The sequence below is a fragment of the Vidua macroura genome, chromosome 23, assembly GCF_024509145.1.
Source record: "Vidua macroura isolate BioBank_ID:100142 chromosome 23, ASM2450914v1, whole genome shotgun sequence".
Classification (NCBI taxonomy): Eukaryota; Metazoa; Chordata; class Aves; order Passeriformes; family Viduidae; genus Vidua; species Vidua macroura.
This window is the reverse complement of record NC_071593.1, coordinates 7,944,141-7,970,168: the sequence shown is the minus strand read 5'-3', so window position 1 is coordinate 7,970,168 and position 26,028 is coordinate 7,944,141. Positions and strand designations below refer to the sequence as shown.

Below are 26,028 nucleotides of genomic sequence, written 5' to 3'. Positions count from 1 at the left end.
GAAAGCCTTTATTGAGGAGGGGTCTTTTGTCCATGCCAGCAGACCTATTTTCCTGTCTGGGACAGCATTGTGTTCTCTGACAAAGGCTGATTGCAGCTTCATAGCTGGGAGCAGCTTATTAAGAGGCATTATTAGACTCTAAAATTATGGGAAGCAAAACAGTCTGTGGGGACTGGAGCTGCCTTCTTTTCCTTTCTGCTCATTACTGGTGCTAAGGAACTCTCTCCCCATACACCCCCAGCCTGCTTGCAGCTTTATTATGTAAATTAAATCTCTCAGCACTCACAAAAAGTTTACAGTACAATGACATGGAAATATTTTTTTCCTTGTAGTTTGAGAGGTGCAAGTTTCCAGGAGAAACTTTTTAAAATAGTTTTGTAAATATTTCAGGATTTTTGCAAATACCCGTACTGCAGGCAGTTGTAACATTCCAATTAAATTGATCTTTGACTGAACATCTTTCCAACATCCTGCTGCTTCTGCTCTTGGAAGGATCTCTGGTGGTTTAGGTGGACAAAGATGAGACTCAGATCAGCACCAGTATTGCAAGACTCAGTGTGTCGGGTCAGACTTCTCAGAACTGTGAAGGGTCAGAAATCAGCTCTACCCAGGGAGTGGCTGTGTCCTGCAGAATGCCCTGACCATAAATGTGATTTAACAAGGAAGCTGCTGCTGATGTGAAGCAATTCATGTGTTGACCCTCACAGATAGTTAAGTAACCTCTTGAAATAGATAGATTGATTTCAGGCATAGTAAGTTAATTGGTGTGTTGTGCTAAATATTTTGTTAAATAATCCTGGGATGTACTTCCAACACCGTTTCAAATGTTTCTGCAGGAGCTGGAAAAAAAAAACTCCATAATCTATTTATTATAATAATGATTTCCTCAAATAAAAACTGATAACAAAAGAACAACTGCTAAATGAAAGCATGGGTTTGTGTTTAACAAACAAGCTTGTGATGTGTGAGTTCCATCCCCAGTTCAGTGTTGGACCCGGGCAGATCACTCATTCTGTACACATCTTTCTTTCCTGGAGTAAAATACAGATTATGATCCCTAAATATCAAGTGCTGTGAAGTTGTTATTGATCATACATTGCTTTGAAGATTAAAAGTGCTTTGTTTTTTGTTTATCATTTTACTTCTGAAATAAGAACTGTAAAGTACAGTAGCTTTAAACACATCAGCCAAGTTCCCAGAGTCCTTTTTTGGCCATATATAACCTCCTTTTTTTAATCTTCTTTCTCTATAGAGTGAATTCAGTGATTGTAGTGATCTGAAAGAAAAAGTGTTAGAAAATTGAAGCTTCAAATATTCTGCCTCTCTTTCTTCTATCTTTGTCTCCTTGTGTAATTTCCCTTCTTTGATCTTGAATGGAAAAGTAGCAAGTTACCTTTGTGTTGAAGAAAAGATACAAGATTTCTTAAGAGATCCCTTAGTTTCTCATGCTACTTTGCCTGTAAAAGTCAAATTCATTTTGATAGAGAGCTCTGTGTTAAGGACACCCTATGGCCAGGCAGTCCAGGCTGTATCATTAGTGGCTGAAATGGGATTGACGCATGATTTTGATGGATTCTAATTATCAGACTAAGTCTGACATATAAAAGATTAACAAAAGAAAAAGAGATTCCAAACTAAAAACTAGTCCTTCATTGGGTACCACACACATCTTGGAGAAAAAGAGTTTTCATTATTGTTGTGTGTGGTTGAATCATGGATAATGAAAGCAGGGATTGTGTGTGCAGATGCTGCTGGAAGCCCTTAATGAGAGGGGGATGCCAACAAGTACAGAGGGACTTGGAGGGTGGAAGCAGCTGTGCTGTGAAGGAATCCTAAATGAATTTCAGAGCTGATTAAGAAAGAAATGGAGATCAGGAAGGACGGGGTGAATTGAGAGAATTTTTCTAAGTCAAGCAAGGATTTGGAGGAAAAGGTTTCATGAAGTTTTGGCTTGCTAGAATAAACAGCAGCCTCATTAAATGAGAGGTTGGAAGCTATTGAAAAATCCATTTAATCGGATAGATTTCTGTAAAATAATATCAAGTCTTTATACAATACTTGTAAAAATGTTAGTCTTAAACTTTAGAGAATTAAACTTCTAACATTCCCTTGCTGAGGGTGAGGTCAAGCAGCGTGATGATTGGGAAGGTAACAGATTTGATCACGTGCAGTTCTACGTTCTGTTTGCTTTGGGAGGCTCCATGCATTCCCATGAGACATGAACAATATTTTACTCTATCTCTTGCAGAACTAGCATAGTTGAGAGGCCACTTGAGCATCCATCATGTCTTATGATGATACAAGTGACTGATGGCAGGATGTCACCTTGCTTGATAGCTAAACGTCTCGGTAAGCTTGAAGGGAATAAACTAAGGTGGGGCAGGAGCTCAGTTTTAAGACAATAAATTTAAAATTCTCCTAGGCTAGAGGAAGCCTTGTGGTATCTCTCCCTGCTAAAACCCTTCCTAAATAAGTGCAGGATGTTAAATTGATGATGTGTAAGATTGCATTGCACCGCTGTACAGTCAGCCAGCTGAATTAGGAGAGCTAGACAGTACTTAGTCATAAAATGGTGCTGTGCCCATGATGTTATCAGTAAGGAAATTCATACTATTGCAAGGATGCAAATGATGGCTTAATTATATGCTCCCACTAGCATAAGATGCTTTTAGATCTTTCCCTCAGACTCATGTACTGTGCTAATTAACAGTAATCCAACTGGAGGATCCCAGTGCAATGCTTCTGCATATTTTTTTCAGCTTATGCTGGAGCTCTTATGTTCTTTTCTTAAATAATTAATAATCATTACTGCCTGCTGTGCTGTGGGTATGTGCCAGTGATCTCAGATCCCAGCACATTTGCACCATTCCTGTTCCTGTCAGAGGCTTGGGTTTGCTCTTTGCAGAGGCTTTCATGTTAAGCCCTTCATTAGCTGGCAGTGGGGTTTGGATTTCAGTGGCATCGGGCTTTGATGTCATTAAGTATCAAGCTGTTAAAGGAAGTGCCACCTATTTCATTACTGTGACTATCTTTATGCAATTAAGTTAAATATCGAGTGGAAAACAGATGCATTTTACTAAATAACACTTGGTTCACAAAGCATTTTCATCTCCAGGAATTTTGTACTTACCTTGCTGGCCTCACCAATGCACCCTGTATACTGTTAACCTAGTGGGAAACCATAATGCAGATGAGTGATGGAGCAGGGTGAAGAGCCTTTGGTGGCTTCTGTCTTCTTTGGTTTTTAGTTTTAATTAATTCCTCTCTGTGTTCACTGGGATTTTACTCTTCTTCAGTCAATGTAGGTGAAGCATTACTTTTATTTTTGAGTGCTTCAGTGACCAAATGACCACTTATTCTAGTTGGAGGTTGGCATTTTCTGTACTGGCTGAATTGGCTCGAGCTGTACTGGACGTTGCAGTGTCTTTAACTCTCTTAGCGCAGTGTTCCTGAGCAGCGGCCCCGCGCCCTGCTGCGATGGATCCCGGGCGGCCCGGGAGGGGACAGCAGGAGCGCCGGGACCTCGGCACCGCGGCCCTCCAGACGGTGTTCCTCGGGTGAGTGCGTGCCGGTGTGTCCCGGCGGAGGGGCTCCGGCTGCCGGACCGTGCGGGGCCGGAGCCCCGCGGGCGCGCCCCTTCCCCGGCCCTGCCCGCCCCTTCCCCGGCCCGGCCCTGCCCCGGCCCGCCCCTTCCTCCCGGCCGGCTCTCGGTGCTGCCTGCGGCGCCGCCGCTGCCCTGGGCGCCGGGACGCGGCGGGTCCCTCCCCCGGAGCCGCCCAGGCACCTCCCTCGGGCCGCCGCGGTGACTCACGACGGAGGAGGAGGAGGAGGAGGCGGCGGCTCCGCTCCGCTCCGCTGCTCTCGCCCGCCCGTGCCGAGCGCCCCGCCGCCGCCCGAGCCGCCGGAGCGCCGGGGCCGCCGGCCCCGCACCAGGTGAGCGCGGTGCTCTTTGTGCGCGGCCGCGAACAAAGGCGCTCGCCCGGGCCGGCTCCGCTCCGGGCCGGCTCCGCTCCGCCGGCCGGGCCTCCCCGCTCCGCGCTGCCGCCCCGCCGGCGCCGCCGCCGCTGCCCGGCCCCTGGCAGGCCCCGGCCCCGCGGCGCAGGTACGCGAGGTGCCTTTTTCATTTTCTGGCATCACCCCTTGCGTCACGAGGCGCCCTGTTCCCGGTGTCCCGCCCCGGGCACGGCTGCGCTGCCGCGGCTGCTGGAGCCGTTCCCGGGGGAGCTGCCGGGGGTGCGCCGGGGCCCGGGCAGGGACGGCAGGTGCCACCAGCGATGGGTCTGCCCGGCCGGCTCGGGACAGCCCCGTGTGCCCGCCGTGCTCTCGGCATCCCGGCCCTCGCCTGCCAAAACGCCTCTCGGACAGCGTTTAGTAAAGGGCTTCCCTCGGGGGTAATCCTACATTGGCTAAAATTGGGTTTCTGGAGCCTCCGAGGCAGCGCTCGGTAACTTTCAGTTTACATGGACGGTATTTGTTGGCACACGTTAGTTTTTTACCTGTTGGGAAGATACGTGAGAGAGGGACAGCATCACCCTCTGGATCAGAATGTATCAGAGACAGATGGGACGTGATCCTCGTTTCTGCTCAACACCCAGGTCTGCTTCATCAGGGCATGTTTGCCTCACAGACTCGGGTTTGCTTTCTCTTCAAGAAGAGGCTATTTTGCTCTGTTGTATATCATCTTTTATTTGTCCGTTCCTCATCTTGGCATGTTGAACAGGATGAGCTTTGATGCTCTGTGAGATGAGCGTGAGACATTCTGCAGATGTGAGGATTTAAAAAAAGAAACAAAACGCCCAACTCCAGCAGACTTTGGAGGCAAGTTAGGTGTGCTAGTTCACAGTCCTGGGCTAAGCTGGCTCCAGTATGGTGAGAGGCATCATTAGAGAGAATTTAAGAACATATTTTTAAATACATTTACAAAATCCTATTTTTTTTTGGCTGCTTAACTCACAGGCTTTCAATTTCTTTTGGCCTTGGGTATTTTTGGAGTTCATGTGTGATGTGAAATAGCCTGCTGAAGGAGAACCTCTATATAAATGGTGAAAAAAATGAGGCTAAACATGTACTTCAGTGGGGTTTGTTCTGAAAGTACAGGTATTCAAGGTGAGGGAGCATACAGAAAGCTACATATTACTCTTTTAAAAATACAGGCTGGTTTTCTTACCAAGTTATAAGCTACTTTTGCCTTGACAAACAGATTAATCTGGAAAATGGTGACAGGTGTACTTCAGATACATTTCTGTTGCTTCACTTTGCCCTTAGCTGAAAAAGCATCCTCAGTTATTGTATCTTTGGCATCTTGGGAGAAACTGGCAGCTCCCTCAGGGTAATTTAGAGTTGTTGGTGATCTGTGTGCTGTCCTAGTTGATGTGGTACATAGAAATAATAAATTTATGAAGAAGTGTGTAGGACTGAACAAATGCAGGAGCAAAGGCCATTTTGAAAAACTTAATTGGTAATGGGCTGGACCCAAATTTGCTTTAAAGCAGTTTTCTCTTTTAGTTCATTGCAAGCCTTGCAACAAGTTATGGAAAAGTCACACAGGGCAGAAAAGTGCTTCTTCTTCAAAGGGCAGAAGAGGATTCTTCTTGACATCCAGGTGGGGAGTACAGTGACATTTTCAGCAGGGAAGCCATCCCCTGGGCTGGCAGGAGTCCCTGTGCCAGTCCCTGTGCCATCAGCAGAGCTGGGGCTGCCCTGGCAGGGAGGGCTGTGGCTCACAGTGAACGGGAGCCCCTGACCCTGTCTGAGCAAATCAGTGCTCGTGGCACGGACAGAACGTCCTGTGAGTGTTTGGGAAGGCAAGTTCTGAACCCCAGTTTTATGGGAAATCTGTGGCTGCATGACTTTCTGTTCCCCTCCATCCTTTCCCCCATCCAGGGTTGGAGAATGCTTCACTTTGCAAGAGGAGAGAGACGTTTCCAAAACAATTTGTATTGTTTTCTAAACAAAACCAAAAGTGAACGGAAATAAAACCTAGATTTTGTAATTACTAACAATGACTGTGATACGTATCTGCTGCCAAAAATTAAAAATCATCCTTCAGTTGCATATGGGCAAACAGAGCTAACACCTAAAAGTGCCTGATGTGGTTAAGCTGTTCAAGGTTGATGCTTTGCCTAGGAAACAGCTTGTCAGAAATACATCTATTTATATGTGTTTAGTATAAGTTTTTCCTCTCCAAAATGTTTGTCATCTGTAACCAACACAAACATGTATGTTTTTCACCAAGTATTTCACTTCCTAAGTTGGTTGTTGACTACAAAGCACCCTCCTGAGCATCTGACCTAGTTTGAAGCATCAAACATCCACCCAAGTGCTGTGCACAGAAAGGCAATAGGCTTTTGGAGGCTGCTGTTGGGGATGCTGGGAGAAACTTCCAGGAGAATTTTTTCAAAAAAAAAAAGGATTTGGTATCAGAAATATTTCCATACACACACAGGCAAAACTGTCCTTCTTTTTACTGCAAGCTGTCAACAGATTGGATTTCCTGCTGAAATGCAGCAAGGACAGAGGCAGCTGTTACAGCTGCACCACACCATCAGGCATATAGTGCAGAAGTGATTGGGAAAATTGCAATCCTGCCAAATGTGCCAAATGTTTATGTTCTCCCCTAAAGCTATTGTGTGACTAGTCCCAGTTTTGATGGTGACGTGCACCCAAGATACAAATTATTGGAACAAAAACATTGTCACCACATCCAGTGTTGGTAGTTTAATGGTCTTGCTTCTAAGTACAAGGGAGAAATGGTACGTAAACAGGTTTGAAATGTGCTGAAAACTTTCTACCAAGTAACTTCACTTAGGGAAAAAACCCCAAACCACTTTGTTCAGTGTTACATCTCTGAGAATGGAGAACTCTTACAGTTCTTTTTCCCTTTGAAGAGCTGTGCCCTCTCCATGAGCTTCCATTGGCATGAGAGTGCAGCTAGAGCAGAGGGAGCAAAACTAGAGGTGAGAAGAAATCAAAAATCAGTAAATTAACCAAAACCCATTAGTTAGTACTAGAATGAGGAGAACACTCTCCTGACTCTCAGATTTATTTTCAGCCTTAGTATTGAGGAAGCATTATATAACAAATGCTCAAAGAAGTGAGGAAAGCTCATTCTTCTTCCTGCTCACTGCTGGTGATCTGACAGAATTTTACAGAGCTTCTGTATGGTTTAAATGTCAGTCTGAATTCAGAAAGTGGAGTCATACTTCTTGCTTTTCAGTAAATACATCCAAGGTTTTACAAGTATCAAATCTGCCAAGCCTATTTCTGTTTTCAAAAATAATATAGATATAATCATTAATGCTATTTAAAAACAAACAAAACAGCCTAAAAATATTTAAAAAAAACCCTAATAATTTCAACTTCTTGCACTATTGGAATTCCTGTGACTGACTAAATGAGCTACTGATTGGGAAACAGAGGTGGAGTCAGTAAATTTGTACAACCATTGCACTTGTTTCAGGATGTTCTGTTTTATTCCATGCAAATACAAAAACCAAGAATTTAGTTGATTTTTCACCAAGTCCATTTTCTCTGTGTTATGAGGACAGCTAAAAAATATGGACACAACTTAGGTAATCAACTCTGTTTATGACCATGACCAAGCTCAGAAACCTTCTGACTCAGTTTATCCTTCCATAAAATTAGTTGACTACTTCACATGAAGGTGGAGATGTTTAATTAAAGTGTAATTGTTTTGCCTCTGAACTCATCCAGGTCCTGATTCAATGCACAGTGAAGTCAGTGAGGAGCTTTTAATTAATTTCCTTGAGCTTTAAATAAGTACACATGGACGTGCACCCTTAAAGGAAATGTGACCTAAATTTTTACAGCAGAATTGCTGTAAAGGAGGAATATAAATCCTGAAACAGCTTAAGGTGAACTACTGAAGGAAGGTTTTTTGTAGAACTGAGGAGGGGATAGTGCAGCTGCAGGGATCTCTGGTGCCTGTTGCCATTTTAATGTCATTTTAATGGCGTTTCCTAACTTTGAGTGTGTTGGACCTTATGTGGAAAACTGGAAATTTCTTTGTGCCTTGGCAACTTGCTCAGTTGGTCAGGGGAAGCAATATCAGACTTCAAGATAAACATAGTTAACTGAATGTTTATGCAAAACCAATCAGCAATAACACTTATAATATAATTAGCTTCAAGAGTTGATGCCAAATTGAGGAAAATAGGAGCATTCACATCTTCTTAGCTGCCTTTTCTCAGGAATGTCTGTAGATGCCAAATAATACTCGTTGGTTTACGTGGAATTCGTGAAAGGTTTTGCTTAACTTCAGAGGTCAGAAACATCAGGTTTTGCTAAACAGAACTTTTTATTGCTGAAATCCTGGTCAGCAGCTACAATGAACTTGGTAAAATAAGCCTTTCACAATTCACATCAAGCTGCAACCATTCTCCTACTGTTTCACTGTCAAGATTCTTAGTTCACTAACTTTTACAAAATACGTTTTAATCTTTAAATAAGGCACTTTGTGTGAAACAGCACATGTGAGGCACCACAGTTTTGGCCCCTTGTTTTTCATGTATTCATTTCATTGCTCTTGGTGTCTGCAGTTTTAGATGTAACTGTTTGTTGAGCAGCTAACCATAATAGTGGTGTATCTAATTGTGCTCATGGTTTGGCAGAAATCTGGCTGCTCTTCCAGTCATTCTCTTTGTCCATTCTGCCTGAAATTGGTGGTGGCTGGGTGCAGTCCTGCTCCTGGGACCTTCCTGCAGTGAGCTGGGATCTTGCAGTGGTTTTACCTTGTGTAAGACTCAGCCACTCTCGAGCTTTGTTGTGAGTGGTCTCTGGGCTGACTCCTGTTGTTACTATCGTTATGTATTGCAGTTTGATTAATCTAAATCAATATTTTTACATGTGGTTGCCTTTAACATACGTGTGTTGTGTCTGGCCTGTGGTTGTTCCTTTGTGCTCAGGAGTTACTCACTCCCAGGACTGATGGGGACTCGCTGGGACCCCTCAGGCCCTGCAGTCCCTGGGTTCTTTCTCTCAGCCCAGTGTGTTTGTTCAGTGCTGAAGGGACTCTTCAGCTGTCAGACCACTGACCTGCAGCTTTATGTCACAGTTCACAGCTCACAGAATTAAGGTAACATTCAGAATTGTGGCTAGGCAGGAAGGAAATTGCATCCATTTTCCTGAGAAATACGAAGTCTCTTGAAGGCAAGATTTCCTTCCTTGCAATCCCACTTGGCCAAAACATAGGGAAAACAAAATGTCCATGGTAAAATTGATATGTAATTAGGAATTTGTTTTAAATTAGTGAATGTTAAAAGTCCTCTCTTAAAACTGACAAGGACTTTTTTCCTTCCTCCCTCCTCTGTCCTTCAGATATCTTCGCAGCACAGTCTTGTTTGGTGACCTAAGAAAGGAACAAAAATCCTTTTCTTGTGCTTTTTGTTTCTAGTAAGTCGTTCAGAGAAGAGAAGCTGGCATGCTTGGCATACTCTACTGAGACCAGCCTATGGAACACTACCTAGGAAAAGTCTTGTGGATTATTATTTGATGAAGGGCTTAGGAGCAGAAGTCTCTTGCCCACGTTTTCCAGGAACATTGCTGCTGCTCAGGGATCACTGAGGAGGCAGAGTTTGTGTTCTGGTGATTGTGGCATGTGGCCACATTAGATAAAGGGCCATTAATTCTTAGTTCAACTCACATCAAGAGCTCTCTTTAAATGGTTTTGAAAATTAAACCTTGATTGAGAACTGAAACCTCTTCTTTGCCTTTTTTCATTATTCAGAGCATCCATGGGGAAAGCAGCACAGAAGTTTGGGGGTTTTTTTCCTAAAGAGGCAAGATAACTAGGAGACATAAAGGCTGTGTTTGTCACATTTACAGCAGATTTTATTGATGTAAGAGGCCAAAGCACTATTTCATGTTGCTGTCCAATGGTTACACAATTTTGGTAGTAAAGAACTATTAATCTGAGAGTCTCTGGTTCTAACTATGTACTTTGATACACTCTTGCAAAATACAAAAATGCTAAATAGTCACCAACCTAATAACAGTTCACATTTTAATTACTTTTAAAAAATCTAGTTAGCCATAATCTATAACAGATTTATAGGCATTTGCAATGTGAAATGTCTGTGACCTGGCAATAATGATGTTCAGATGTCAGTAAAAATTACAGGGCAGCACATTGAGAGCTCTCATTAATACCTGGCTGTTGTAGATCCTGTGTTGATGAGTACCAGAGAAATGCTCATAAATATAGATCTATAAAATACTTAGATATATGTACACACACAGTGGAAAGGAAGCCTTTCTGTGCCACCACGTGTGCTCTCTGCCATTTCAGGTTAAATGCACCCAGCACTGTGTGCTTGGGCTGGGAGAAGTTGGTCACTCCAGCAGAGGGAGTTTGACTCCAGAAATGGCACTGAAATTTTCTCCAGAAATTCCTGAAATAAAATATTTCTGAATATAAATATTTACAGATAGATCCATACAAAGCTTGGCAGTACTGTTCTGTTTTAATGATGGATGCTGAACACTTTTTAGCAGTAATTCTTCAGTGGGATACCTGCTAATTAAATCGTTGGCTATCTGTCATTAGTGCCCAATTTCCTGCCTAGAAGATTTGTAGCTTTGTTTTAAATAGGAGAAGAGGTGCCTGAGCCTCTGTGAAAGACACCCCAGGCTGGGAGGAGAGCAGCAGTGCCCATCCAGCTGTTGGTGACCATCGTGAGTAAAGCATTGGTGCATTCTGCTGGAACTGTCTCTTGGACTGGGATGCAATTTCTGTATAAACTGCTCTTTATAAAGTGGTGTCACTTTTTAAAGAATTTTTGACACATTCATCTTTGAAGTGTGAATACCTTTGTGAAGTGAAAGGCTTTTTTTCAGGTTTTGTTGCTGTTACTACGTTTAATTTCAGAGGCTTCAGGTTGACTGACGTGAGCTACCTAAAACCCTGTGCTGCCTCTTTTAACTGTATGAGATGTGAGAGGTGTCTTGTCCTTCAGGGAACAGGGGGGAAATCGTCTGGTTTGTGTGTGCCTGAAGGTCAGGAGGCAAATTTTAATTTCATTAAAGTGATGATTATGATAGTAGGATTTTTAAAATTTATTTTTTAGGTCAGCTTGAGCATTGATGTAAGAACTGTTTTGGTATATTGGGAAGCTCTATGGAATGCACTTCATTGCTACTTTTGAAGTCCATTTTGAAGCTCTGAAAGGTGTTCCAGCACCGGGGAGAAAAACCCCTGCTTGTGTTCATAAATGTTTCATGAATAAATGGCAGTGTTTGGGGCTGTTTCCTGTCCTCCTTCAAGAAGGAGACTGTAGTGTTTCGTTAAAAATTTAAATCTAACATTTAAGAGATCTGAACCTCCACCTCTGGGAGTTCCAGCAGTAAATTGACCTAAATCTGACACTGGGTTCAGATTCTGAAGTCAGCTAAAAGGCAGCACTGAACATAGAAACGAAGACAAAAAAAACCTGTATTAAATATTTCAGTTCATACTGTTCACCTATAAATAGGTAGCTGTTATGAATTCTTCATTGTATCCCTCTGGAGATGGGAATTAATCCAGTCTCCAGCTGCCTGTGACTGAAGGTCATGAGTCAGAATGAATTAGAGGGAAATTTGTAGCAGGGTTTTTGCAGACTGGTTCCTGACTTCAGGTTTCAGGCTCCAGCTTGGAAGGTTTTTCGGGCTCTAACTGTTCTCTGAAAAATGTCATTTGAAAATTAACAAGGCTTAAATGAGGGGCAGCATCCCCTTGCACTTCCAAGCTTCCCAGTATGACCAAGCTTAAGCACTGAAGTGCTCTGTGGTGGAGCTGTGGAGGGGAATGGCTTAACCTTGGATAATGATATCAGAGAGTCAAAGGGACCCTTCCTGCTGCTCTGAACTCCACTCGTGTGGAGCAAAGGGAACCTGCAGTGCTCGGGTTTATTCACCATAACTCCTTAGCTGAGCTTTATAATCCTTTCCCATTAATTGAGGGTTTTCACTGCCTTGAACAGAACCAGTCAGATTCAAGAAAAAAATAAATTGTAGCTGAACTAACTCCTGTTGGGTTTCTTTTGGCTATAACTGGAAATGCTACAAGATATTAAAGAGGTAGTCAGCTGTGACTTAGGCTTTAAAGAACTTGCCAGATGGCTGCTCTAAGTACCCTAAATTATTAAGACTGAATATGTAAAATACTACATTTTCCAACCGCTTACTGCCTTTTTATTTTCTTCCCCCTTAATTTAGGCTGTGCAGATTGCACTTTGTTTTCCCATAGCAGTAAAATGTGGTCATTAGGAATTTCAGCATTGCAGAGGACTTCAGTGTTGGGGGGAATATGAAATTTGAAGGAGCAAAAGCTCATGTTGGTTTCTCATTGCATTTAATAAGCATGGCTTTAAAACTGAATGGGATGCTTAAGTAACTTCATTTATGCAAAATTTATAAAGATGCTTTTTTTTTTAGCATGTCTGTTTTTCTGTTGAGATGTGAAATTTTTGTTTATTTAAAAAGATGATAGGGAGTCAGAATAATTTAGAAGTTCTTAATTATGAACTGATCTGTGGCTTTGTCCAGCAGAAAGTCCCTTCCAGGTTTTGAATTCATACCAGTGTAGGTGGAAGTGAAGAAAATACAGTTACAAATCTGTAATTTTCAGTTGCTGTGTGTTGGAATCTTCTTCTGAAGGCGTTCAGTCAAAACAGTTCTTGCTGGTGAGGCTTGAGTTTCCTGAGGAGCTGTTTCCATCTGTTGGTAAAACAGACAAGTTAAACTGAGATTGAGTACAGATTTCTCCTGTCTACATTTTTTTGAAGTGAAACCCCAATAGCTGATGTTCTAACCCTGGTTAGGAAAAAAGAATAAAAGGGAAGGCTAAGTGCAGTTACAGCATTTTTTCATTATGTACTGTTGTGTCTGGGGTCAGTGATTGAAGAGAAAGCCACTGTGGTCTTTTAATTCATTTTTGGGAAGAAATATATTTTATTTTCATTAGAGTTTTCAGAACAAGTAACAGTGAGGAGATGTGAGGAAGTATCCCTTAATGCTAGTGGGAAAACTGGAGGTACTTAGCTGTTTCATTACTCGGGTAATATCCTTGCACAGTAGCCCAGGTGTTTTTAGGTGTAGAAGTACCTCCACCTGCTCATTCCAAAGCCATGTCTGGCTTCCTCTGATCTCTGGCTTCCTGCCTTGCCAGAGCCTGCAGCTTCAATCCACAGGGTTTAGTGGGAAGGTGCTGCTCGTGCTTGGTGTGCCAAGGGCAGGGCTGCACAGCCTTCCCCAGCCCAGGACAGGCTTTGGAAGGAGACAGATGGGGATGTCAGGCGTTCCTGGCTCTGCCCAGTCCACATGTTGGGCCTTGCTGAGCTGAAGGAATTCCTGGGATCCTCACCCAGCCCACTGCAGGCAGCGTGGGGAGGGAGGTGCTGGACTGCAGGACAGCTTTCTGTACTGCTGGGGAAGGGGAGGGGGTGTTTTCAAACTCAGATTGTTGCTTTGGCAAAGCTGGGCTGGCAGTGTTGGCTGTACTATATAGATCTTTGTTGTTTATTATTCTGTCATGTGAATCATCTTAAAAATAAATGAGAAGAAAATTTCATTGCCTGTGCCTGGCAAATAAGGGAGAATTAGGTGACCCAATTATGTCCATTTGCAGTGTGTTGGATGCAGGACAAGCTTGAAGCATTTAGTCTTTTAACAGAGTTTAGTGAAGAATTCAGTCATTTCTGACTAACACTGCAGCTTTTGAAATGCACGGGTCAGTCTTCTTTGTGAGAAGGGAATGGAAAACTGGGAAGTAGATCCACGTTTAGCTGCCAGAGGTAAGCACAGGCAGCCCAAATGTTCCTGTTGGCTCTGCACATCTGCCTCACCCTTACCTGGAGAGACAGTTCCAGATCTGATAGTGCATTCTCTATGGCTTCACCAGCCCTTGGCCTTTCTTCCTGCAGTGCCAGCCATCCAGGACACCATTCCCAGAAATTCAGCTGAGATCCCATTACTTCTTTGCTGAGGCCAGGATGGGTCAGTTGGGTTTTGTGCTGAAAGCTTCCCAAAGAATGCAAAGCTTGAATGCAATTCATTCTCAAGTGATTGGGAATGTCACTGGTATGGTCAGTCTTGCAGCTGAAGAATGGCTTGATTTTAAAAAACTTTAAACATAAAAAGGTTCTTATGTTTAACAGCTCCAGACAATGGTGCAGTTTTTGAATTTTACCTAGAACGTGTTCTAAAGCAGACTGGGAGTGAAGGTGTGTTGAATTAAGGACCTTCCTGGGGTTCATGTAATTCTTTGCTCATTTGTTTTCACAGGGCACTTCCCTCCTACATTTTTCCCAGCTCCAGTCTCTGATCAGGACTGCACACGTGGATTATCTGATCTCCTGTGGTTTCTAGAAGCAGGTAAGTTGGCAGAGAAATCTGGTGTTTTGTTGTTTGGGGATGGGGCAGTGACCACTCATCCATGAGCCAGAAAGATTTGTGGGGGCAGGGAAATGCTGCTTAAGGAGCATTTCATACATTAATGTGTAGCACATTGGTAAGTATTTTGAAAAGATTTTTCAGTCCTTCATTTGCAAATGTGAATCATGCTGTTTTCTGGGCATGGACCAGCTTTGTATGTGGGTTTGGAAATTCTCTCATGTAGCATATGCTGGGTAATGTTGTCATCCTAAACTGTGTCTTCTGAAAGCTTTATGTAACAAGAACACAGAGATTTGTTCACATTTTTGAATGTGCTGGGGTCTGACCTTTGTCTTTCCACTTCGATGTCATCGAGTGGGAAGAGATGTGGTGGCAGGGTAATTGTGTGGTGTAATTGTGTGGTGTAAGCTCTGAAAGCTTAGTTTTACCTCTCTGTACATATTTTTTGAGCCATATTGAGTGCTTTTTCCCCCCCATGCTGCTTCCTAATTATGTGAAGCATTCACTGAATGGGCAGGCTTTAGGATTTTTATCCTTCCTGTTAAATAGGTGGCTTCATGACAAACCCATCTTGGCTGAAGGTTACTTCAGAAGAGCCAGGCTTAGATAGGAATTCCCATCACCCCTTTTTAAAGTTTGAAAATTAATAAACAACTAGAAGATAGTTATGGTGGAAAACAATGAATAGTAACCAAACTAGGTAGTACCAGATGTGCAGAGCAGTGCTGAAGTGGGCTCTTCCTCGTTGGCATGGGGGCAGCCGTGGCATTTTCTTGGTGCTTGTGGATGGTGCCACCTACTGATATCCCATCCACTTTGTTTAATTTTTAAACAGTAGATGACTTCCTGCATTCCAGCTTTTCTTGTCATGATTTTTCTTTCCTAGGTTGATTGGTTACTAGTACAGCAGCTTCCCTTTTCAAGTTAAATATTTTTTGAAAAGTATTTATAATATTAAGAACCAGTCCCAGCCTTTCAGACTGACTGGATATCTTGATCAATGTTTATTGTTTTATCAGTCTCTGGATGTGTATCTCTTAATGTCTCTTGCTCACTATCTTATTTTGTTCATTGCCTTACTATTGACATCCCTTGTTAGCACTCAGTAAATTGCACTGTGGAGTATATACCTAGTAGCATAATCCAATTTACTTACTTAAGTGGACACTAGGCAAAATTATGGGATTGTTTAAGTCCCCCTTCAGAGAGCAGTTTGCTGGTTGTATAAAAAACCCCAACAACCATCACCTTGCACAGGCTGCAGGTTTCCAAGCAGAGCCATCTATAGCAAATCAGCTCCATGCAGATCTTCCCACTGAAACATGTTCAAGAGGGACTGGTGATGGATCTTTCTCACTTTTAATGCTGTTATCTCCATGCTCAGTAATGTGGGTGGCAAAGCCTGTCCCAGCAGCTGCTGCTGAAGTTTGCATTACTTCTGACTCACTCAGGAGGGCCTCTGTGTAATTTTAAACGGTTTCCACACCCAGATTACTTTCCCTTAAAAGTAATAATGGAAATGAAGTGAGAGGAGAGGTTGGTAATGACTGCAGGACAGCATTACTGGGAAAACTCTGTTTGAACCTGCTGGGATACAGCCCTCCCTTGTGTAGTGTGTTCCCTTCATTACTGAGGTTCAGGAAATCACATTTATAGGCTGGTGTAGGACCAGACCCAGTTCTGGGAGTGAAAAGTGGTTGAAGACCTGTTTTGGAGCCACTTCTCTGAGGTGTGTGTGGTGCAGGAGTGGCTGGCTCACACCTCCATCCTCTCATGGGAGCATGGAATGGTTTGGGTGGGAAGGGACCTCAAAGCCCCTCCAGTGCCACCCCTGCCATGGCAGGGACACTTCCCACTGTGCCAGCCTGGCCCTGGGCACTGCCAGGGATCCAGGGGCAGCTCTGGGCACCTGTGCCAGGGCCTCACAGGGAAGAATTTCTTCCCAATATCCCACCTAAACCCACTCTCGATGAGTGTGAAGCCATTCCCCCTCGTGCTGTCTCTCCAGGCTCCTGCAAACAGTCTCTCTCCATCTTCCTTGTGGGGTCCCTTCAGGGCAGTCAGGGGTTGCATTTCTCCTCCACCCAGCACTGGTCAGGGGTTGGGTCTGTTTGTGACACTGCTGGAATTGTGTGTTATTTGAAGCACCATTATTTTTTACATTTCAGGTTAAGGTATTTGCTATTGCTGACTTAATAAACATGGTTCAGGATGGTTTTTAAGAGTAGCTGAAGAGAATGCCTGAATGTTGTTTTGGTTTTTTGTCATGGTAAACACCCTGTTGTGGAACTTAAATAATTACCAGATACTCATATAATAAAGTATAATCATGCTTTGTGCTGTAGAATTTCAATGGCACAGTCTGTTTATTCCGTAACATAATTATTTTTATTAAAATAAGAAGCAAAAGCTCAGCTTGTAAACTATACTCTTTCTCTGCTCCTCTTAGCTCTACTTTCTCTCCAAATTCATTTCATAGATTTTAATAACTTTTACAGTAATGCAGTGGCCTTTTCATATGATACATAAAGGAAAAAAGAAGAAGAGGGGGCAGACTTAAGAGTTTGGATTTCACACGGCTTTTGTTTAGCCATTGCAGGCTTGATGGCTGTGCATTCTGCATCCTGTTTTCATTCTGCTTGTGCTTATTTATGGAAAAAACCCCAAACCACGGGCTCTTCTGTCAGGGTGATTCTTTCATCTGGTTCTTAGAATTCCTTTTCTACTCATGCAGTAACGTAACCACAGATAATGAGCTGTGGGGATGTGAACATGAGCCTCTGTGAATGTTTCAGTTGCATTTGTAGGCCCAGTTTAGCTGCTGACATTTTTAAGGGTTTCTCTGGGGAAGGATGTGATTCCTTCCTCTCCCAGGATATTCAGTGATCTGCCCACTGGTGAAAAACAGGTATTTTGGAAATGAAACTTTTCCTCTATTTCCTGTTAGACCCCATTGCCCGTTCTAGTTTGTGTTTTCCTGATTTTGTATCTGCAGGAAATCCAGGAGCTGGCAGGAGGGGAATGAACCGTGAGGGCGTCCCCGGAAAGAGTCCGGAGGAGATGTACATTCAGCAGAAAGTGAGAGTGCTGCTCATGCTCAGGAAGATGGGATCAAACGTAAGATGCACTTCCTAGCCCATCCTTCGTGGGTTTTCAGGAAACTTTGGACTAACTGGGGTAGTGCTTGCTGAGATGGGCAGGTGATGGTCCGGCGTTAATGCTGAATTGTTTGAGCCATCCTGGATCTAACCGTAATCACTTAAACACAATTCATTTTTGTTTAAATATTATAAGGCTTGTGATGCCTGGAACTGCCATATATAGATAAATGACTTCAAGTTCTTCATTACTGGCAAAAGAGCCAAGCGAAGCAGCTGTTTTAAGGTGGCACTGAACCTGCCCACGAGCTCATCATGTCCCACTTGGCTGCTGTGTCCTTGCTGGTGCTCGAGGTGCACAAGTCAGGGGTGGTGCAGGTGGCGAGGAGCAGAGCAGAGGTGCTGTGGTGCCTGTCCCTGGGAGCTGGTGCCTGCTGGGGTGGGTTTGCTTTGCTGGGTGCTCAGGTGTCACCTCTGTCACCCCTGTGCCCGCAGCTGACGGCCAGCGAGGAGGAGTTCCTGCGCACGTACGCGGGGGTGGTGAACAGCCAGCTGAGCCAGCTGCCCCAGCACTCCATCGACCAGGGTGAGTGCCCCCTGTGCCCTCCCAGTGCTGCCCAGTGCCCCCAGTGCTGCCCAGTGCCCTCCCACTGCCCCCTGTGCCCTCCCAGTGCTGCCCAGTGCCCTCCCAGTGCTGCCCAGTGCCCCCTGTGCTGCCCAGTGCCCCCTGTGCCCTCCCAGTGCTGCCCAGTGCCCCCTGTGCTGCCCAGTGCCCCCTGTGCCCCCCCTGTGCCCCCTGTGCCCTCCCAGTGCCTCCTGTGCCCTCCCAGTGCTGCCCAGTGCCCCCTGTGCCCTCCCAGTGCCCCCTGTGCCCTCCCAGTGCTGCCCAGTGCCCCCTGTGCTGCCCTGTGCCCCCTGTGCCCTCCCAGTGCTGCCCAGTGCCCCCTGTGCTGCCCAGTGCCCCCTGTGCCCCCTGTGCCCTCCCAGTGCTGCCCAGTGCCCTCCCAGTGCTGCCCAGTGCCCCCTGTGCCCTCCCAGTGCTGCCCAGTGCTGCCCAGTGCCCTCCCAGTGCTGCCCAGTGCCCCCCTGTGCTCCCCCAGTGCCCCCCTGTGCTCTTCCTGTGCCCTGGAGCTGCTTCCCCTGGGCCAGCAGCCTCAGAAAACACCACCTGCAGCCTCCTGGACTTCCAGAATCGTTTGCCACCTGCTGAAACCCATCCTGCAGGCTGGGATATGCTGGCTTTGTTAATTCTTTGCAGAAGTCTTGGTAAACAATTGTGTGGAGCTGCTCTGAGTCCACTAATCTCTTCTGAACCTGAATGTTTCTTACTGGATTCCTCTCCCTCCCCTGCACAGCCCTTGTGCCTGATCATGTTCATAAAGTGCAGTTTGGAATTGAAGGACTATTGTAAGACTCGTGCCAGAAAGATCTGAGCAGAAATTTAGTATAGATCTGAGACATCTAGAAATGCATTGCAAACACAACCTGCACAAACTTGCTGCTGTGCTCATTCCTTGCATAGCTGGGGGCTGATGGAGGTGGATATGCTTGAAGAATTCTAAGCCAAAATACACAGCTTTTCTACCAGTCTAAAGTGAGAATTTTCTTGTTTCTTGTCAAAAACTGAGGTAGACACATTCAGTTAAGAGAGACTTAGCTGCAGTTGGCATTTTTCAGCATTATCCTTAAAAGTTACATTTTTTCCCAGTGAAATCAATGCTGAATTACCTGCACTTTGGCAAAGAAAAGGTGATAAAATCAAAAGTCCAGCCAGGGGACACAGATACTTCCTACAGTGTGCTGAAGCTGTAGTGTGCTCTACAGACAGAAGCAGCTTATTGCTTCTTTATTGCTCAGGACTTTGATTTTCTTAGAAATCTCTCCAGCTTCTCACAGTCAGTGATGATAATGCTCCTTGCTTGCTGCTGCCCGTGCCCTCTGCTGTGTCCTGGGGTCGGTGAAACAGGAAGGGCTGAGTGTGGAATTCCTGGAAGCTGGGAATACCATGGCATAGGTGTGGGATGTGCCGCCCTAAGGAGATCCCATCTCCACTAGATGGCATTGCCTGGTGCTGGAAAACCCCTGCAAGTCCCCACACTCACTGTTCTGTTGCTCCAAGATTGCTTAAAGGAATTTTCTTCCCTACTTTTCTGTTTTCATTAAATCTGCTCTGGAGGATTTCTTTTTTCCTTTATGCAGCTCGTCTTACACGACAACAAAAAGAGGTGTTATTTAGGGAGTAACTTACACCAAGTTAGCACTTCAGTGGATTTCACAGCCTTTTGTTCCTCAGCAGGACAGGGTGTCCCTGATGTATCTTTAGAGCCATTTTCCTCCAGCAGGCACAAAAGGCACAAAGCTAACTTCACATCCCCGTTTTGTCCCAAAACCCAGAATGATGTCGTTGCCTGAGCACTCTGAGAGCTTTGCTGGGGACCTGCAGGTTCCTGTGTGTCCCTTAAAGTGCTGCAGTCTGGCTGCGGTTCCAGGAAGGTTGTTTTGGGTTGTGGGGTTTTCTTGACAAGGGTGTAGGGGGTGGGGGTGTACAGTTGTGAGCCGTGCCTCCACCTGTGGCTGCAGCAGTGACCTGGGCAGGGCTGCTGAGCCTGTCCCTGCGTGCCCCTGCTGTGCCTTTGGTCAGGATCTGTGGCTCTGGCTGAGCCCCTTTGTCTGCCCACAGGGAGTCACTGCAGCCTCTGTGTCCCTTGTGTCAGGATGTGGCTGTGCACTGCAGGAAGGAGTTTCTACTGTCCCTGCTGAATTCAGGCTTGTGCCATAAACCCTCCATGAGCCACTGCTGATACCAATGTCTCTGACATTTGAAGTTCTTCCTTGAGACTCTCTTTGTTGTCCAGCAATGGAAGTTAATTTGGATCAAGAAGCATCTTAGAATATCTCTGTAATTTTTAATCAAGCCTGAAGGCTGACTCCCCTTCATTTTATGCTTATTTTTATTGGAAGAGGAGATACGATAATTGAGTCTAATATTAATGTCATTTTATTTTTCAATCATTGTTAACACCTGTATGAAAGTGCAAAATCCAGGGTGTTTTTCTTTACTCGAGGAGCTCTTTAGCTGACATCTGTGGCGTGTTTGTTGTTTGTTTTTATGGCTCCAAGAATAACTGAGGAACCTTGAGGCACCTCAGTTCAACCAGTGTGTGTGCTGGAGAGGGGATGTAATCCTGAGCTGTTCTGGGGTGTTCATCCATTGGTCTTGCCTGCATTGCAGCAAGAGCTAGCACAGCTCACACTTGATGAAATCAGGCTTTCTCACATAGTTTTGAGTACAAGCAAAATGCCCCTCAGGAAGTTCTGTGCACAGAAGCATCTCCTGCATAAGCCCCATATTCCCTGTTCCCCGGCTCCGTGCATTTCCAGAGGGTGGGCTGGCCCTGGGCTCGCTGCAGGCGCTGCTCTGGCAGCTCTGGAGATGGAAGCAATGCAGGGAGGAAGCACGAGATGGGAATTGTGCTGAGACCTTGGTGATTGCAGCTCTGGTGTTCCTATAGCAACAGGAGTGTCGTGCTGGCTCTGGAGGAAGCTGGTCCCATGGGGAGGGCAAGGCTGAGATGCAGACACGTGCCTGGCTGGGTGAGACGTGTTCTCTGGGTGGTGGGGCACCAAAACCACCCCAGGCTGCTTGTGGGGCTCCAGGGGACCGTGCTCAGGGCTTGGCAGATGCTGATGGAGAATGGAGATCGAGCTCTGCTCCGTGCACTTCTATTTTGTTGAACACAAGGCTTGTTTTAGTGTGCTGCTGCTCTCAGCAGAGCGTGGTGTATTTTTAGAATGCCAGACTAGGATGATAATACTGGGAATTTCAGGGAAGAGTTAATGTTTAGAAGATTATTGCTGGAAGGTGGTTGAAGAAATGTATGTATGCAAAGATCTTGTGTGAAGTGAAGAATTTCTTTTTTTAAATTGGGCAGCCTTTAGAAATTCCCAACAGGCTAAACCTTCTGATCTCTAAATGCTTTTGGGGTTTAATTAATTCTGCAGGTGACTACAAGCAAATCAGGTGTACATATCTATTTCTCATTCAAAGAGCACTTGAGAACAGCAGCTGTTAGAGGTGTCAGCACCTTCTGTGGTGTTAAGGTGGTGTGGTTTCAATCCAGCCTGTACCCTGCTGGGTTCATCTCTCTGTGCCCAGCTCCTTGCTGGGGACACTGAGCTCAGGGCACGTCTGCAGCCGTGCCCTGCAGTAAAGTCATTTGACCTTCAGCTCATCTTGGCTTGCTAAGACTGAAGAACAAGTGGTGTAAAAGAACTCTAAATTCAGCAATTCAAACAGCTGAGCTGCAATTGGAACATAATCTCAACGGGATTTTTTTGGAAGTTAGTGGGTAAGATTGTCACTATTACTTTCTAAGATAGGACATAAGCCCACCTGTTAATTATTGTTAATTTGTAGGAAGAATGAGAAAGCGTGAGGCAGACGCAGTGAGATAAGTATCTGAATGTCTAAAGGTTTGTGGCAATTAATGTTTTGCTCATAAAAGATGGGGAATAGTTCACTGGGTATGTTGTAAGTCTCTGTTTCAGGGTAGAAATGTGTGCCCAGGAAAGGGACAGCTGTGGAGAGAGCAGCTGTATGTATAGGTGCAGGTCAGGTGAAAGTGTGCCTTTGTCATTGTTCTGTACATTAATTGCTGGAAGTGCAGAGCCCAGTGAAGGATGTGCTCCAAGCAGACGTGGTTCACCATCCCATTGTCTCAGTCACAGGCTCTTGGCCGTGTGCAGCTTAACTTCATAACCTGTGCTCTGCTTTTTACATTATTTCACTTGATTAGTAAGAAAACATCCGCTGTGGGAGCCAAGTGGGCCTGCAGCAGCAGCTCAGTACTTGGGTCCCTGCTTTCCCTTGGGCAGACAGAGGGGCCAGCTCTGTTCTCTGGCACTGTTTGTGTCTGTACAGGGCACTGGAGAACTGCTTAATGAGCAGCCTCGTTAGCTGGGTTTCCTTTGGCTCTGGGTAGTTTGGGTTATAGGACAGGGCTGGAACAAAACCTGCTTTTATGCTGAGAAATGTGGATGACCTTTTTCTGGACAAATCTCTCCCATGTTCTTTTTCTGGGAGTCACTTCCAGATGTGGCCACGTGCCCTCAGTGGCCTCTGGGCAGTCAGGGCAGGCAGGAGCACGGAGCTGTGGGGTTATCTGGGATGCAGCCTCCTTTCCTGCGTGGGATTGCAAAGAAGCCTGTAGGAATTTTGTTCCCATTTTGACACTGGAAAGGGGAGAGCCCAGGAAAGCAGTCAGCACCTGTGAAGGAGTGCAGCTGATCCTGTGCTGGGTGAGGCTCTGTGGTTGCCAGGTGACTCCAGGTGCTCCTGCACCTTAAAGGAGGCGTGGGACACTCGTGCCAGAGGTCCTGGCCTCCTGCTGCTGCAGCGTGGGGCTGGCCCTCTCCAGCATCGAAGGGTTTGTCACAATCCTTGCAAGTGAAATCCTTGTTTTTCTTTAGGGGCTGGTGGTTCTTGCGTGTTTTAAAATCAACAAGGCAGCTTGTTACTGCCGAGCTGGATCCGGGTGCTATATATCATTTATGTTTTGATCAAGGAAGAAACAGTTTGTGCAGGAGATGAAAAGGGAGATGACTGCAGGGCTTCTGAATGCTGGCAAGAGGGTGCATCAGAGCAGGTTTTGATGTAGTTTTATATAAGATAAGGGCCCTACATATGAAAAACAAACTACTACTGCTTGGTCCTTAATATTTCCTCCTTTGAGTACATATAACAAATAAATTGTGAGATTTATAAAAGTAAGTGCAGTTGCATTTCAGGAGCATTGATTTAGCTTTTAAGAACATTAGCAAGGGGAATTTACAACCATTTTGACCACTTTTCCTGCTATATTGCAACTGAAGAGCAGATTAGATAACTGAGAAATGGAATTCATATAATGAGACCAGATGAGGCATTTTTATTAGTCCTCTTTTACCTTGTGTGCAGGTGTATGGGCAGAAGTTGCTTGGGGCATAAAACTGAGATTTGCTTCTTGATATGCTTCAGGTAAAAGACTGGAGGAATTTTGCATGCTGATGCTCCATCTTGAGTTGAATTTGAACTTTGCAAAGCCCTGGAAGAGGATTCTGTGGAGCTGAGCATTTACCTGGCTGGGACGAGCAGTGGTGGTGTTTTTGGCATTCCCTAGTTTGTCATTTGCTTTCCTGTTGGTTGTATGGATGTGTAGAATGATACTTTGGGTATAGGAGAGAGCCTCTCTCCACTGCTCTTTAAAGGAAGTAATTATGGCACAGATTTCCTGTATCCATTGTTGTTGCAGGTGCTGAGGATGTTGTGATGGCATTTTCCAGGTCAGAGACAGAAGACAGAAGACAGTAACTACAGGACACCTGAACAACACAGAACTGGAGAGGACAGTGAGATTCCTGAAGATAGAGGAGGATGGCTGAGCATTAATAAGTTCCTCTGCCCACCCTAATTGTTCCTTGGTATTCCTTCTCCTTTGTAATGTTGTTTCCCTTTGCCCAACCCTCAGAATGCATCTCACAGCCATCTATTCCTGTCAGATTTTGCAACTCAGCCGGGCTGTGTTCATTAAGGACAAACCTAAAGGTGTGGTTGGCTCGAAGGGACAGGCTGTGGTTGGATAAAGGAAGGCAATTTTTCAAACTTGACCAATGGAAACCTTTTATCTCACGTTTTATTTTATATTTTAAACAAAGTCTCCTGACATCCTACTTCTAAAGAAGCTTTTCATGCTGTGGTGCTTATTTAGGTCAAACTTGTGAATTTGAAGAGGGTTTGATTTGGCTGCATAGAACTGGAAGCAACTTGTGATTGGGTGACAATGCAAAAGCTTTCCCTTCAGCTGGCTTGCAGGTATTTTGCTGACTCCAACGTTTTCATTGCAGGAAGCTGATGTTTTGGTGCATTGGTTATTTCTTTATACTTACTGACTTGGGGGGGAAAAGACAAATGTGCTTTGCAATATTTATTACATCTACACACATATAAATGCTTGCTTTTGGGGGGTTGTTTTGGTTTTTTGATTGGCTTTGAAGTCATGGTTTGATTTCCTTTTGGCTGCAGTGTTTCTGATGCAATCAGTTTTTCCATACTCAGCTGCTCTCTGGCCTGGAGCTCTTTTGGGAGCATGTGTCAAAGCAGATTTGGTTCAAGAAGTCCACCTGGCCGGGCTGGAGGCCGAGGATGCCCAGCCCTGGTGGGCACTGGGGCTGTGCCCGAGCCCTGGCACTCCTGGCTGCCCGGGGGCTTCTCTGCTTCCCACAGAGGGGCTGGAGGTGGAATTCTTGCAGGAATTGCAAGAATGAGATCTAAGGCTGTGACACGAATTTGCCAAATTTGTATAGAGAATATGTGAACTTGTTTAAAATACTGCAGAGTTCCACTTTAACCCTTTGACTGCTGCACAAGAATAGCTCTCACATTAGGAACAATTAATGATCATTAACTTAAATCCAGCTTGCGCTGGGCTTTAATAAACTGAAGTTTCTAGTCACTTGAAAAATTGTACATGATTTCCCTCCTCGCAGCTGTTGGGTGATAGGGAAATTCTCTGGGTCCTAGGATAAGAGCATGTTCCTGAGGCACTGTTCCAGGAGGCAGCAGTGCTGCATTAGGCTGTCCAGCACTGAGTGTACAGGGGACACTCTCAGCTTCACTCTCTGTAGCTGCAGGGCCTTAAAACACACACAGACCTTGACAGACTGAAAAACCTGCAGTGGAATTCCCAAGGTGCACTGACTGTTCAGGAATCTGCACAAAGCCTCCAGCACTGCTGCCTAAAACCAAGCAATTCATTTTCTCTCATGTGTGCAGGTGGTTTTTACAAAACTTCTGGATTTTGCTGTGGGTTGCACTGACTTCAAGATGTTTCAGAATTTATTAAAGCTGAACTCAATTTACCCGTTCCTGGTTCTTTTCCTATGGTTGTTAATTATTTACAGTGACAATTCTAGAATCTAACTGTGAGAACATGACCATTTTCATGGCCAGAAATTCTGCTGACAGGATGCTGTTGTGGTCTCGAAATGGGGGAAAAGCTGGAGAGAAACCATGGACTGTCTGCAAAAGGAAGAATAGACTTGTGAGCACAAGGAAGAAATTATCTTGAGCAAATAAATACTGTGTAATGAGAGCAACTGTACATCTATTTATGAAAATACTCCTTTTAATTCAGTTGCAGCTTTGTAAAGTTCTATGTGAAAGTAAATCTTTTACCCCTTTTTGTTGGGGCCAGATAAGAAATTTCTTTATTAAAATAAACCAGGAATGAGCCCAGAGGATTCTCTAGATTTTGACTTGGTTGCCTAAGAAGCACTTTGATGTGAATTTGGTGCAGAGGGGGGCAGCCCTCACGGTGTTAACTGAGGGGGTCCCTGTGACTCTGGCTGCTCTGTGGTGGCCTCCCAGTGCTGACATTCATCCTCCCTGGCTATCCATGGCACTCCTCAGCAGCTAAGAAGGAAAGTGAACTGTTTGTGGTTTCATCTTTTCACTAAAAATGTAACTGTTGGGGAGGGGGGGAAATACAGTTTTTAATATCTA

At 44.9% G+C, this 26,028-nt stretch overlaps 1 protein-coding gene across 5 annotated transcripts; it reads left to right on the top strand.

The window, feature by feature from the left end:
• The first annotated feature begins 3,474 nt into the window (after positions 1–3,474).
• CTNNBIP1 (catenin beta interacting protein 1) lies at positions 3,475–26,028 on the top strand. 5 transcript variants are annotated; one of them, XM_053997283.1, is made up of 5 exons: positions 3,475–3,557; positions 14,281–14,370; positions 17,387–17,508; positions 17,985–18,075; positions 23,811–26,028. In XM_053997283.1, exons 3-5 carry the CDS (start codon positions 17,413–17,415, stop codon positions 23,936–23,938), a joined length of 315 nt encoding a protein of 104 aa, XP_053853258.1. In that variant the 5' UTR covers positions 3,475–3,557; positions 14,281–14,370; positions 17,387–17,412; the 3' UTR covers positions 23,939–26,028. The 5 variants fall into 5 exon arrangements, with proteins under 5 accessions (XP_053853258.1, XP_053853257.1, XP_053853261.1 ...); XM_053997282.1 differs by lacking the exon at positions 3,475–3,557 and adding an exon at positions 3,713–3,933; XM_053997286.1 differs by lacking the exon at positions 3,475–3,557 and adding an exon at positions 3,713–3,933 and having other exon boundaries at positions 23,780–26,028.